Source organism: Oncorhynchus mykiss, chromosome 28, assembly GCF_013265735.2.
Source record: "Oncorhynchus mykiss isolate Arlee chromosome 28, USDA_OmykA_1.1, whole genome shotgun sequence".
In the NCBI taxonomy this organism is placed as follows: Eukaryota; Metazoa; Chordata; class Actinopteri; order Salmoniformes; family Salmonidae; genus Oncorhynchus; species Oncorhynchus mykiss.
The window spans coordinates 28893083-28908389 of record NC_048592.1 but is presented as its reverse complement, the minus strand read 5'-3'; the positions used below and the strand labels follow the sequence as shown (position 1 = coordinate 28908389).

The following is a 15307-nucleotide window of genomic DNA, read 5'->3' as shown; positions in this document are numbered from 1 at the left end:
GTGTTCTCTGAAGAATGACTCATGGATAGTGCTGACTTGGCTCCCGGTATCCAGCAAACAGTTTACGGCAACCCCCCCACCCAAATCTTGAGATCTACAACTGGACATTTGCCCACTGCGTGCTCAAGAAAACTGTCGGGTAAGCCTACAGATTTCCCCCGAATTGCCTGGCTCTTGGCAACCGAGGATGCTAGATTTCCTGCACACTAGCAGCTTGTGTGGTATTGGACTCGTTTACTGACATGCTCTTCTTTGTGCACTGCTTGACAATGTTCCCCACCACCTTTACACTTGAAGGCAAATGGACTGACCAGCATCAAGATTGGCTTGATAGCGACAATCATGTTGTAGGTCGGCTAGCAAGCAAAACTTGACGTTACACATCGTTCACTTTTGGGAAAACTGGTTCAGCCACTTAGAAGATACCAATTGGTAACTTGGTAGATACCAATCATTAGTTCAAATAAAGCATAATTATGTACTAATATGAAAGTGCAATTGTAAACTATAATGTATAAACCCACCATAGCGATGTCGTTGAAAAAGTTATGAATGAGGTCCAAGGCGGAGGGTTCTCGGTTGAATGTGCCATAGAGATCCTATTAAATTATTATAATTCCTAATTCTATGGTCCTTGAACATTGAAACCCACGTTCACCATGACGTATAGCACTACTCATCGGGCAAAATGGCGTGAAAAGAGTGTGTCCCCATTGGGCACGTTTGAGTGGTAAGGGGAAAGCAACCGACTGCATGTGCGATAGCTGAAAGTCGGACATTAATGTGGTTTTCCAACAGCAAGGCTCAGGTCAACATGGCAGTGTTGCCATTCTTCGTAATGTTGAAACAAGATGGCCCCAACAGATATGGTCACCCTGTTCATAGCTAACTTAGCAGTATTTTGTTTTGCGTAGTGTTATTATTATTTGCTCAGAAAGATTTTTGCATTATTACCTACAGGCGAAAATAACTTTTATCAGTGGTCACTCGACCAGAAATTAGACTTTCGTGAATTGGTTCCTTTGTTTGTAGTCCTCGAGGCAATTCCACTCGTCCTAGGGGCTGCTCCAAGATGCCATCGAGAAGAGGAATACAAAGTGGGCTTTTAGTCCAACTTCCGAGTATATTACTCGCTAATGTTCAGTGCCTGGACAATTACGTAGACAAGCTCAGGGTGAGGATCTCCTTCCAGTGAGACATCAGGAACTGTAACATACTCTGTTTCACGGAATCATGGCTCTTTCCAGATATACTATCCTTGTCCATACAGCCAGCGGGGTTCTCCATACATAAAAATAACTCTCCAGGAAAAAGAAAGGTGGAGGTGTAGGGTTTATGATTAACTACTTGTGGTGTGATTGTGGTAACGTACAGGAACTCAAGTCCTTTTGTTCTCCCGATCTGGAATAGCTCACCATCAAATACAGACCACATTACCTCCCGAGAGAATTCTCTTCGGTCATCGTCACGGCCGTGTATAATCCCCCTCAAGCCGACATCGCAATGGCTCTCAAGGAACTACACTGGATTTTGTGCAAACTGTAAACCGCATATCCTGAGGCCACATTTATTGTAGCTGGGGACTTTAATAAAACAAATCTGAGAAAAACATTACCAAAGTTTTATCAACACATCTCCTGCGCCACTCGCTCATCGAGAACTCTTGACCGTTGCTACTCCCCCTTTCGGTTCGGCTAAAAGGCCCTCCCCCACCCTCCCTTTGGCAAATCAGATCACGCCTCCATTCTGCTCCTCACCTCCTATAGGCACAAGCTTAAACAGAATGTACCAATGGTAAGGACCATTAAACGTTGGGTTAACCAATCTGAATCTATGCTTTAAGACTGTTTCGATTAAGCGGACTGGGATACAGTGCATTCAGAAAGTATTCAGACCCCTTGACATTTTTCACATTTTGTTACTTTACATCCTTATTCTGAAAAGTATTTAAATAAATACAAATTATGATCTACACACAATACCCCATAATAGCAAAGCAAAAACAGGTTTGTAGAAATGTTAGCTAATTTATAAAAAATAAAATAAACTTAAATACTTTAGTTACATAAGTATTCAGACCCTTTTATGAGACTCAGATGACTTCATCGCACTGCACACTCCCCTATCCCATCTGGACAAGAGGAATACCTATGTAAGAATACTGTTCAGCTCAGCCTTTAACACCATAGTGCTCTCCAAGCTCATCACTAAGCTCGGGCCCAGGGTCTGAACCCTGCCCACTGAGCGTGACAAGGCTCTCAGAATAGGTTATGTTACACACACACTAGGCTCTCAGAATATGTCTTACTTGCTGAAGTCCCGTCATCCCTGCCTGTACCTAATTTTGTTGAAAAACAAGTGAACAATTAATAAAGATCATACACAAACAATAGGCTCCTAGAATAGGTTACATGTCTAAAGAATGGGGAGAAGGGAACATAAAGTAAAAATGATGATGCATCTACAAATTCATTTTTTTACACAATATTGTATCATATTTGATGAGTTACTGACCTGTCTGTAAGGCTCAATCTGCTGTAGTCTCCATAACCGTATCACACTGGCACAGGATGTCCATGCCCAGCATGGCCTGAGGGATGCACTCCTGTTGGACTGAAAAACAAAGAGACATTTGGTCAGTGGTAGGTCTTTTTCAATGCTGTATCACCATCTATATCTGGACAGAAAACACATTGTTTATCATACTCAACACCCAATCCTCATGCCTCCTTGTTTGTTATTGTTTCCCAATCAACAGTCTGGATCTTCCTCTTCTGTCATGGTGGATGAGCTACCTTTTCCGGTAAATACAGGGCCATTTCTCTTTCCCACCAGAAAATGGCAGCTACAGACCATAGTGTTGTCACTTAGTTTCTGGTCTGCCCATCTGAAAGACACTTTTTTAATACTTTTACTAGCTAGCTAAGTTGATTACTAATATGGTAACATCTATATTAAAATGCCATAACCCACAGACGTGACTATATTAACGGTAAAATAGACTGGGCTTTGGTCTATCTGCACATCTAAAATCCTACTAAGTGGATGGGACATTTCTGCTGGGATGGAGGAATTATCTGGAATGCTCAACTAGATAATCAGGACAGTCTATGGTAACATTTGCCCCGAAGAGATATAGTATTGCGATGAGCTATATGACTATACTTCTGATTCTAATTCTCAAGAGGAAAGTTAAAACCCTCAGCTGTAAGGTCACTGAGGAGGCCCAACAGTGACAGGGGGATCGTCTGAAAGGGAATGACATGCAAGGATGTAATATAAGCATTTATTGGCACTGGCTAGCAGACCACAATTTCTACATTCAGGTCTTAAATCTGTGGCATGCGATGTTTGTAAAGGCAAAATTTCACTAATGTGTCAGGCACATTGTCTACTAGCCCAGTCTGAAAAGTACTAGCCTCGGGCTAGCTTAATTTTCATCCCTGCTGACACTTCTAACTGACTTCACAGGTCATTTGATTAGTCATGTACAACAGATGCACTCATGGAACAAAACTGTTTAAAAAAATCAAAAATCAAACTTTATATTTCACATGCGCCAAATATAAGTGTAGACCTTACAGTGAAATGCTTACTTACAAGCCCTTAACCAACAGTGCAGGTCAAGAAGAGTTAAGAAAATATTTACCAAATAAACTCAAGTTTAAAAAAATAACACAATAGCATAACAATAACGAGACTACATACCTGGGGTACCGGTACCGCAGTCAGTGTGCGGGGGTACAGGTTAGAGGTAATTTGTACATGTAGGTAAGGGTGAAGTGACTATGCATAGATAATAAACAGCGAGTAACAGCAGTTTACAGAACAAATGGGGGAGGGTCAATGTAATTGTCCGGTGGCCATTTGATGAATTGTTCAGCAGTCTTATGGCTTGGGTGTAGGAGCTGTTAAGGAGCCTTCTGGTCCTAGACTTGGCGCTCCGGTACCGCTTGCTGTGCAGTAGCAGAGAAAACAATCTATGACTTGGGTGACTGGAGTCTCTGACAATTTTATAGACTTTCCTCTGACACCACCTATTATATATGTCCTGGATTGCAGTATGCTTGGGCCCAGTGATGTACTGGGCCGTGCACACTACCCTCTGTACCGCCTTACGGTCAGATGCCGAGCAGTTGCCATACCAGGCGGTGATGCAACCGGTCAGGATGCTCTCAATTGGTGCAGCTGTAGAACTTTTTGAGGATCTGGGGACCCATGCCAAATATTTTCAGTCTCCTGAGGGGGAAAAGGTTTTGTCGTGCCCTCTTCACGACTGTCTTGGTGTGTTTGGGCCAAAATAGATCATTGGTGATGTGGACACCAAGGCACTTGAAACTCTCGACCCGCTCCACTACAGCCCCGTTGATGTTAATGGGATACTATTTGGCCAGCCTTTTCCTGTAGTCCACGATCAGCTCCTTTGTTTTGCCCCATTGAGGGAGAGGCTGTTGTCCTGGCACCACACTGCCAGTTCTCTGACCTCCTCCCTATAGGCAGTCTCATTGTTGCCCGTTGACCAGGCCTACCACTGTTGTGTCGTCGGCAAACTTAATGATGGTGTTGGAGTTGTGTTTGGCCACGCAGTCATGGGTGAACAGACACTAAGTACACACCCGAGGGGCCCCCGTGTTGAGGATCAGCATGGCAGACGCGTTGTTGCCTACCCTTACCACTTGGGGGTGGCCCGTCAGGAAGTCCAGGATCCAGTTGCAGAGGGAGGTATTTAGTCCCAGGGTCCTTACTTGATGAGCTTTGTGGGCACTATGGTGTTGAACGCTGAGCTGTAGTCAATGAACAGCATTCTCAAATAGGTGTTCCTTTTGTCCAGGTGGGAAAGTGCCGTGTGGAGTGCGATTGATATTGCGTCATCTGTGGATCTGTTGGTGCAGTATGCGATTGGAGTGGGTCTAGTGTATCCGGGAGGATGCTGTTGATGTGAGCCATGATCAGCCTTTCAAAGCACTTCATGGCTACAGACGTGAGTGCTACAGGGCGGTAATCATTTAGACAGGTTACCTTCGCTTCCTTGGGCACAGGGACTATGGTGATCTGCTTGAAACATGTAGGTATTACAGACTCAGTCAGGGAGATGTTGAAAATATCAGTGAGGACACTTGCCAGTTGGTCCTCGCATGCTTTGAGTACACGTCCTGGTAATACATCTGGCCACGCGGCTTTGTGAATGTTGACCTGTTTGAAGGTCTTGCTCACATTGGCTACCGAGAGCGTTATCACACAGTCATCCAGAACAGCTGGTGCTCTCATGCATGCTTTAGTGTTGCTTGCCTCGAAGCGAGCGTAAAAAAGCATTTAGCTCGTCTGGTAGGCTTGCGTCACTGGGCAGCTTGCGTCTGGGTTTCCCTTTGTAGTCCGTAATAGTTTTCAAGCCCTGCCACATCCGATGAGGGTCAGAGCCGGTGTAGTAGGATTTAATCTTAATCCTGTATTTTACGTTTTGCTTGTTTGATGGTTCGTCTGGCATAGCGGGATTTCTTATAAGCGTCCGGATTAGTATCCCACCCCTTGAAAGTGGCAGCTCTAGCCTTTAGCCTGATGTGGATGTTGCCTGTAATCCATGGCTTCTGGTTGGGATATTACGTACTGTCACTGTGGGGACGACGTCGTCGATGCACTTATTGAAATAGCCGATGACGGAGGTGGTATACTCCTCAATGCCATTGGATGAATCCCGGAACATATTCCAGTCTGTGCTAGCAAAACCGTCCTGTAGCGTAGCATCCGCATCATCTAACCACTTCAGGAGGATAGAAATATGGTCAGATTTGCTAAATGGAGGAAGGGGGAGAGCTTTGTATGCTGCCCTACCAAGCAAAAAGGCAGTAACTTCTCATTTGGTTGAAAATTAGTTCGTCATTTTTGCTACATTAAATACATTCTTTATCTTGTGGACAAGTATCCTGCCTCTATTGTATTGTGTTTTGGAAAAATGGAGGTCATCTTAGCAGTAACTGCAATAAGCTACTGTGAAGTAATGGTAAATAAAAGCAGTTCCACGCTATGAGCAGTTACTGCATTTTTACTTGGTAGGGCAGTATGCATCTCTATGTGTGGAATAAAGGTGGTCTAGAGTTTTTTTCCCTCTGGTTGCACATGTGACATGCTGGTAAAAATTTGGTAAAACTGATTTAAGTTTCCTTGCATTAAAGTCCCGGCCTCTAGGAGCATCGCTTCTGGGTGAGCATTTTCTTGTTTGCTTATGGCGTAATACAGCTCATTCAATTCTGTCTTAGTGCCAGCCTCCGTCTGTGGTGGTATGTAAACAGCTACGAAAAATACAGATGAAAACTCTATAGGTAGATGGTGTGGTCTAATAAACAAACAAAAAAGCACAATCAATATATTTGAGAGATATAAGCTTTTTGTGAGTATGGAACATTTTTGGTAACTTTTATTTCAGCTCATGAAACATGGGACCAACACTTTACATGTTGCATTCATATTTTTGTTCAATATAGATCAGGGTTTTCCAAACTCGGTCCTGCCCCCCTACACAGCGGATTCAACTAATCAAAGATTGAGGATGAGTTTGTTATTTGAATCAGTTGTGTACTGCTTGGGCAAAAACCAAAACGTGCACCCAAGAGGGGCCCCAGTACCGAGTTTGGGAAACCCTGATCTATATTGAACAAAAATATGAACGCAACATGAAAAGTGTTGGTCCCATGTTTCATGAGCTGAAATAAAAGTTACCAAAAATGTTCCATACTCACAAAAAGCTTATATCTCTCAAATACTGTGCCCAAATTTGTTTACATCCCTGTTATTGAGCATGTATCATTTACCAAGATAATCCATCCACTTGACAGGTGTGGCATATCAAGAATCTGATTAAACAGAAAGGTGCACCTTGTGCTGGGGACAATTAAAAAGGCCACTCTAAAATGTACAATTTTGTCACACAACACAATGCTACAGATGTCTCAAGTTTTGAGGGAGCGTGCAATTTGCATGCTGACGACTGCAGGAATGTCCACTTTCCATTTTTAAGGTATCTGTTACCATCAGATGCATATCTGTATTCCCAGTCATGTGAAATCCATAGATTAGGGTCTAATTTATTTATTTCAATTGACTGATTTCCTTATATGCACTGTAACTCAGTAAAATCTTTGAAATTGTTGCATGTTGCGTTTAGTTAATATTTCACTCATAAACAGGTATTACTAACTCTTGCAAGTAAGTATTCAAATAACTAAGAATAACATAACAACATAAAATAGGTTAGCTATTAATTAAGGACGTAAAAGACAAATGACATCGGTAATTACAACACCATGACACATTTGGCCACATGTTGGCGCCAAATGACAATAAATTCTTCCCGCCGTCCATATATAGTTTGTATGAACAATGATCGCCTTAATTTACTGGTAATTGCTTTGGAAGACTGTCCCTATTGCTTGTGGAGATATGCTCTGATGAAGGTCGACTGAACGAAAGCTTTTTGTCAGAAATTAATATCTGACAAGAAGTGTGTGGAGACGTTTTCCTGTGTCTTCACTAATCGATTTTGGATTAGTCTTTAGAAAATGTGTTACTTTTGTTATCAATCTTTATACAATATAATAAAAAAAAAGAAGACAACCTGATGTTGGCTACAGTGATTGAATACACTGTAAATACAGAAACGTGTATTGTATTGTTTTAAATGACCACACTGTGTGGATGTCAATGTTAACTGGATGCAGAATAGACCAAATGCCTCCATGAGGAAGATGATTGGTCCAATTTTTCCGCTCACCTCTGGTCCTGGCCGGTTCCCTGACTTTATTAGCGTAATAGTTTGCGTAAGAGTTTGGGATGAGCATCGTACATAAATATGGAGCAGGCATCCAAGAATTTCAGAATCACTGTTACGAGGTGTGAGCTGTAGTCGGCTGGAATTTTACACCGGATTGCGATTCAATAGAATCTTTCGGAATGAATAAAGTAATCTGCGTTGTTTTGCTCTCTAACGTCTGGATCTATTTCTGCGAAGGAGGTGAGAATATTTATTTTGAGACTCTTATAAATATATTATATTGTGAAAATATTGTATATGGCTTATTAATAATAGTTTAGAATTATACTTTTACGTAAACGTGTCGATTTATCTGAATTGCTGTAATACAAATTAGAATGTTTGTAATGGAAAAAAGAGATGAATGGATACAATAATACAACTTTGTATAGCATTCTAAACTTTTGCAATATATTTTCAGTGGACCCTTGCTGTGCACAACCATGTGAAAATAGGGGCTTATGTAATTCAAAAGGCTTCGACGACTATGAGTGTGAATGCACAAGAACTGGATATTATGGAAAGAACTGCACAACTCGTAAGTGAAACATTTTTAGGAGGTCTAATACAAATTCCATCGATATTATGTATATCATTATTCACGAGGAGTATTCGATATTGTTATTATAAATATTTCCTATTCCCTCTCCACTCTGCAGCTGAATTCCTAACATGGATAAAGATATCATTGAAACCAGCCCCGAACACTGTGCACTACTTCCTTACACACTACAAAGGGGTGTGGAATGTCATCAACAAGATCAGTTTTGTGAGAAATGCTATCATGAGCTATGTCTTGACATGTAAGTTGAAATAATATCACATTTTTGATAGATCATGAATGAAAGACTGTTGAGTCAATGTATTATTTGGATATACCTGTATGATATTTACTGATATGGGAAGGGTGGAGAAAAAGAAAGAAACACGAACGAAATATGAGTGAAAAAATACATGATAAATATTTTTCAGTCAGAAGTCTTACATTAAATTTAATAGATTACATTATTAGCTCAGTTTCTGAACAAATTAAATAATGTTGCTCTCTGCCTCTCTATTTCATAGCCCGCTCACATTTGGTGGACAGCCCACCGACTTACAATTCTGATTATGGCTACAAGAGCTGGGAAGCTTACTCCAACCTGTCTTACTATACACGGACCCTTCCCCCATTGCCAAAGGGCTGTCCTACACCTATGGGAACTGCAGGTAAGTGAGCTCCCTCCTAACCAGTCTTTTGGGATTCCTTTTCTAAGACCATGGAAGCCTTAGAAATTAACTTCAGACCTGTTTCTAAATAATTCACACCAGTCGAAAGTCACAGCCCTCAGAAGTTTCCAAAATGATTCTGAATGATATGGCAGTCGAATTAACATAATTATAACTGTCGTTAGTAACCAAATAAATATTTTGTTGAGGTAGGACCCCAAGTATTTTGCTAACATCGCTCCTTCTCCTTATAGGAAGAGCTGTGCTTCCAGAGGCCAAGCTTGTGGTGGAGAAGGTTATGTTGAGGAAGCGGTTCATTCCGGATCCTCAGGGTTCCAATCTCATGTTCGCCTTCTTCGCCCAGCACTTCACCCACCAGTTTTTCAAATCAGACTTCAAAAAAGGACCAGCTTTCACCAAAGCCTTGGGCCATGGCGTAAGTCTAATTTACAATACACAACAAATAGTGGGCCTGTCATATGAAAATAGTTTTCCAATTTGTTTTATGGTTGACTTTAACTTCTAGGTTTGGAGTGTATGTTTGGACTCACTCTTTACCTCTGTGTTTCAGGTGGACTTACACCATGTCTATGGAGACACTCTGGAGAGACAGCACAAGCTGAGGCAGTTCAAGAATGGCAAACTGAAGTATCAGGTTGTGAATGGCGAGGTCTACCCCCCATTGGTAAGGGAGGTTGGGGTCGAGATGCACTATCCACCCCACGTGATCGAGGAGCACCGCTTCGCCGTGGGCCACGAGCTTTTCGGCCTGGTCCCCGGTCTCATGATGTATGCCACCATCTGGCTGAGAGAGCACAACCGCGTCTGTGACGTCATGATGCAGGAGCATCCCGAATGGGACGACGAACGCATTTTCCAGACCACACGCCTCATCCTAATTGGTGAGTTATCAGGACTAAAACTGGACACACCTACTGTGCCTACTGTACTGTCTTAGATCCTTCAGGTCCTTATAATGGTAATTATATATGATCAAAGTGAGGCAATGTTTGAGTGTTTTAGAAACCGTACAATGCATACAGATTAAAACAGCTCTGTGAAAAACAGATCAAAACACTATATTTAGTGGGTGTCAGATATTTATTGAGCAATATCTCACTAACCTCATCTCATGCATTCCCTTCCTTCCTTCCTTCCTTCCTTCCTTCCTTCCTTCCTTCCTTCCTTCCTTCCTTCCTTCCTTCCTTCCTTCCTTCCTTCCTTCCTTCCTTCCTTCCTTCCTTCCTTCCTTCCTTCCTTCCTTCCTTCCTTCCTTGCAGGCGAGACCATAAAGATCGTGATCGAGGACTACGTCCAGCACCTGAGTGGCTACCACTTCCAGCTCAAGTTCGACCCGGAGCTCCTGTTCAACCAGCGCTTCCAGTACCAGAACCGTATTGCAGCTGAGTTCAATACCCTGTACCACTGGCACCCACTAATGCCTGACACCTTCAACATCGAGGGCCGCGCCTACACCTACCCCCAGTTTGTCTTCAACAACTCCCTGGTTACAGAGCACGGCATCAACAACCTGGTGGAGTCCTTCACCAAGCAGATCGCTGGAAGGGTGAGTTGTCTAGTGTACATTGGGGTCCTATGGGAAGCAGTGGTGGAAAAAGTACCCAATTGTCATACTTGAGTAAAAGTAAAGATACCTTAATAGAAAATGACTCAAGTAAAAGTGAAAATAACGCAGTAAAATTCTACTTGAGTAAAAGTCTAAAAGTATTTGGTTTTAAATATACTTAAGTATCAAAAGTAAATGGAATTGCTAAATTATACTTAAGTATCAAAACTAAAAAATAATTTCAAATTATATTATATTAAGCAAACCAGACAGCACCATTTTCTTGTTTTTTTTAATTCACTGACAGCCAGGGGCACACTCCAACACTCAGACATCATTTACAAATGAAGCATGTGTTTAGTGAGTCAACCAGATCAGAGGCAGTAGAGATGACCAGGGATGTGCTCTTGATAAGTGTGTGAATTAGACAATTTTCCTGTCCTGCAGGGCATTCAAAATGTGAAGAGTACATTTGGGGTTTAGGGAAAATGTATGGAGTAAAAAGTACATACTTTTCTTTAGGAATGTATTGAAGTACAAATTGTCAAAAATATAAATAGTAAAGTACAGATACCCCAAAAAACGACTTAAGTAGGACTTTAAAGTATTTTTATTTAAGTACTTTACACCACTGATGGGGAGTAGTGGGAATGGGGGGGGGGGGGGGGGGGGGCGGCACTCGACACTGGAACATCCTTACAGCAATGGTATTTCATTGAGGCCTAAGTGACAACAGTTTTGTCACAAATAAACAGAGCTGGTTGGGGAATGGTGTGTTTTCAATCTCAGTATACATCCAATGTCAAATGTTAGACATGGTAGTCCTTCCTAATGTTAGACGTGGTAGTCCTTCCTAAATGAACAATTCCCAAACTCCTGATACAGCTCCACTAATGAATCTTGATTCCTATTGGTTCCCAGGTGGCTGGTGGGCGTAACCTGCCTCCTTCAGTAGTGGGCGTGGCAGCTAAGGCCCTGGAGCACAGCAGAGACATGCGTTACCAGTCCCTCAACGCCTACAGGAAACGCTTCAACATGAGGGCCTACTCCTCTTTCGAGGATCTCACAGGTGAGACACACATCTTAAAGGGATAGTTTGGGATTTTGTCAATGAAGCCCTGCATCTACTTTCCCAGAGTCAGATGAACGAACCCGTGGATACCATTTTCCAGAGACATAAAATGGTATCCCCATGAGTTCATCTGACTCATAAAGGTCTTAATTGCCAAAATCCTGAAGTGTCCCTTTAATATTGCTATTTATTTATCCTCAATCTAACTAGGTGAAAGGTTTTATTTAATAAGCACAGGTGCATGGCAACTTAAGTAGTGCCTGGAAAAAGCGACAGGATTGGTTCAGTTGTTTTGTTATTGGCATGGTTACTACCTACATGGCAGCTGCTGATATAGAGGGTGGGCAGGGAGTGGCTGCCGCCTATTATACCCTGCGGGTGTATTATTAAAGTCTGCACATGTAATCTTCAACGAACAATCACATACACATTTACACTCTCACGTGAGATTCACACAAGGTTCAACTGTACTGTGTCTATACTTGCATCATTGAGTTCCTATAAAGACCAAAACACAGACTTGTCATAGCATGCACCTTTCCACTGGGCACACACTGGTTGAATCCAAGCTGTTTTCACGTAAGTTCAATGAAATTACGTTGAACCAATGTTGAATTGACGTCTGTGCCCAGTGGGTTGTTTGTTTACTTTTTATTTTGTGAGTGAAGGATTTAATAGACGTGTGTGACTAGCAATGACTTATATATACACTAGATGACTGATAGTGCCAATATGGCCGGCTGGTGGCTTCAAAACCTTACAATGGCCAATACATAGCTTCAGCAATCCAGGGTTTATTTTCATCATTGGTGACTAGCAGGCTAGATTTATTAACCCTTTGTTGTTCTGTGGGTGTTGCAGGAGAGAAAGAGCTGGCTGCAGAGCTGGAGAGTCTATATGGAGAAGTGGATGCTGTGGAGCTGTACCCAGGCCTTCTGGTGGAGCGCCCCAGACCTAACTCTGTCTTTGGGGAGACTATGATTGAAATGGGCTCCCCTTATTCCCTGAAAGGTCTCCTGGGAAACCCCATTTGCTCGCCGGAATACTGGATGCCCAGCACGTTCGGAGGGATTGTGGGCTTTGACATCGTCAACACTGCTTCATTGGAGAGGCTGGTGTGCAGCAATGTCAAAGGTCCTTGTCCTATGGTGTCTTTTCAAGTGCCAGATTTTTTTAGAGTGTTTGAGCAGGCATCAGCCAACGCAAGTGAGACACACCCGAGTGATGTGAACCCAGGTGTTCTGCTGAAAGAAAGGACTTCCGAGCTTTAAAGAACTAAAGCAATAGGTTTTATTCAAATACACTTAGCAGTGTCTAGTGTTCTAAAGTTGCTCTCATTTTAGGTCGTTTTGCTGTATTTAAGATTTTATTGTGATATTTGCAAGCAAAAAGGCTTTATTTTGCTGCAGCAATTATGACATTTAGCATGGCAATATGCAATTATTTTGTCCAATTTGTTGCAAAACTGCACTGACGAGAGAGAACATTTGTTGACATTTGGCTAAATTGAACCATATCATGCTGTAAATGTGTGTGATTATCTGAAATTGCCAGGCCTCTTTTTGTACTGCAGTGTTGGATAATTTGTATGCAATAATATTTAGATGATTTAACTGTTTTATGAGGAAATAGTGCAGTGATGGGACAAATGTATAAATATTATAATTTGGGATTGCGGAATCCTTGAGGGACTTATTTAGTTATTTATTGTTTATTAATTTATGTATTTAATATTTATTAGTGTATTGTTGATTATTTAGTTATGATTATGTTTTTAAATATGAAAACCGTTTACTCATTTGTAATGCTTAACATGAACAAAAGTAAGTTAGTTTTCTCTGTATACACTGTGAAACTTGAAGGAGTTACATGGGGCTGTTAAGAGCATTGGGCCAATAACTGAAAGGTCGCTGGTTCAAGTCCCCGAGCTGGCAAGGTGGAAAATCATTCGTTTTTCTGCCCTTGAGAAAGGCAGTTAACCCCCAACAACTACTCCCCGGGTGCCGATGATAGAAGTCAATTTAGGCAACTCTCTGATTCCAAGGGGTGTGGTTAAATGCGGAAGACATTTCAGTTGAATGCTTTCAGTTGTGCAACTGTCTAGGTATCTCCTTGCTTGAAGCAAAGACCTATCCGAAATACTTTTATGTTGTTTATTGTCTGTCTAGAACTTGTACTACCGCATGGAAAATCAGCTGGGGTGTATTTGTCAGTCCTTTTTTTGGGTCAAATATAATGTTATTGCAAATGGAGGAAGTGAATATTTGTGAGACTGTATTATTACAGAGTGAAATGAATGAATGCAAATTAATCACACTAATACAATTCTTGGTAAATTGATTGTCTTTTAATGCTTTCTTAAGTGCCATACCATTTTAATTGGAATGTAAATTGTGACTTTACTGTTATAAAAGGGGCAATCTGCAGTTCAAACAACAACAAAGTGGACACCCTGCCCCAGTTTTTGGTAAACAGCTGAGGGATGGGGCTGGAGAAGTATAACCAGTTTTAAATTCATAGATAAAGCTATAGATGCAAGGACTGACCATCCATGAGATCAAAATGATAGTTTTAACCATGTTTTGAGGCTAGATACTGTTATTACATTGTTAACAAGCAATGCAACAAATTAAACATGCTTACAGATGAGGTTTGGTAATTGAACAAAGCTCATGAGGAATTAATAAGTTATATTCTTCAAGAATCAATGTGTACATATCATTAATAAAACATTTAAGAATGGACGTAGGAATCACAGATTTCCCCTTTAACATGGTTGCATATAAAAAATAATTTGCCCTTCTGCCTGTGAATAAAACAAGTTAAATTTGACATTGCATTTATTATAGTGCTTTATTTATTAAGAACCATTAGTCCTTCTGGGCTAATATTCTTGGGATTGTAGACACAAAACTATACAATACAATAGAAAAAAATCAACATTGTAATGAGTGGGCTTACCCCACGTAACACATACACTCATCTCATACCCAGACCACTCTAATGAAACTAGCTAGAATGATGCTGTTGCTTAATAGATTTAGAAGGGAACAGAGAACATCCCTTTCACTTTAATGTAGTCTGTCATTCTTACTAATTTCAAACTTTCCTTTACTCATACAGGGATTCACTTTAAAGTCTGAAAGGCGTTTGTCCATCTGACAAGTCAGGAGTATTTTTTGGGTTGGCTGAAGATTGCTTGTCCAAAAATGTGAAATGCTTTTTACTGGCAGAAGTGCCATATATTGCCTGGCGTTCACCTATACATATAGTAGGGGAGGAATCAGAAAGATAAGTACTGGATCAGTACTGGATAAACTTGCACAATTACCATAAATGGTTTGTCTTTCACTTAAACAATGGGAGGAACCAGAAATATAAGTTTTAGGCTACTGGAATTCTTTGCAGTTTGGATGTTTTAACTATAATTGTTTTATCACCGGCCAAATGGGGCAATCTCAGAACGGGCTCAACTGCTCAGTTGACTTGCCCCAGCCAATAGGGCAACGCTTAATGTCAATCCCTGCTTATACCAGTAACTTGCAACTTGAATTCTAGTTTATGAAGTTTTGGCTCAGCCACTGAGACTGGGTGCCAACAAACCGTTGGACAAAGGAAATTATTACACAGCCACATGCCAAGTTAAATAGTGTGA

The 15307-nt window shown here is 41.3% G+C and overlaps 1 protein-coding gene across 1 annotated transcript; it reads left to right on the top strand.

Moving 5' to 3' along the window:
- The first annotated feature begins 7150 nt into the window (after window positions 1-7150).
- On the top strand, window positions 7151-14575 carry LOC110508862 (prostaglandin G/H synthase 2). The gene is made up of 9 exons (XM_021589730.2): window positions 7151-8005; window positions 8226-8342; window positions 8464-8607; window positions 8870-9013; window positions 9268-9449; window positions 9585-9915; window positions 10294-10580; window positions 11502-11649; window positions 12514-14575. Exons 1-9 carry the CDS (start codon window positions 7945-7947, stop codon window positions 12921-12923), a joined length of 1824 nt encoding a protein of 607 aa, XP_021445405.1. The 5' UTR covers window positions 7151-7944; the 3' UTR covers window positions 12924-14575.
- Window positions 14576-15307: the final 732 nt, after the last annotated feature.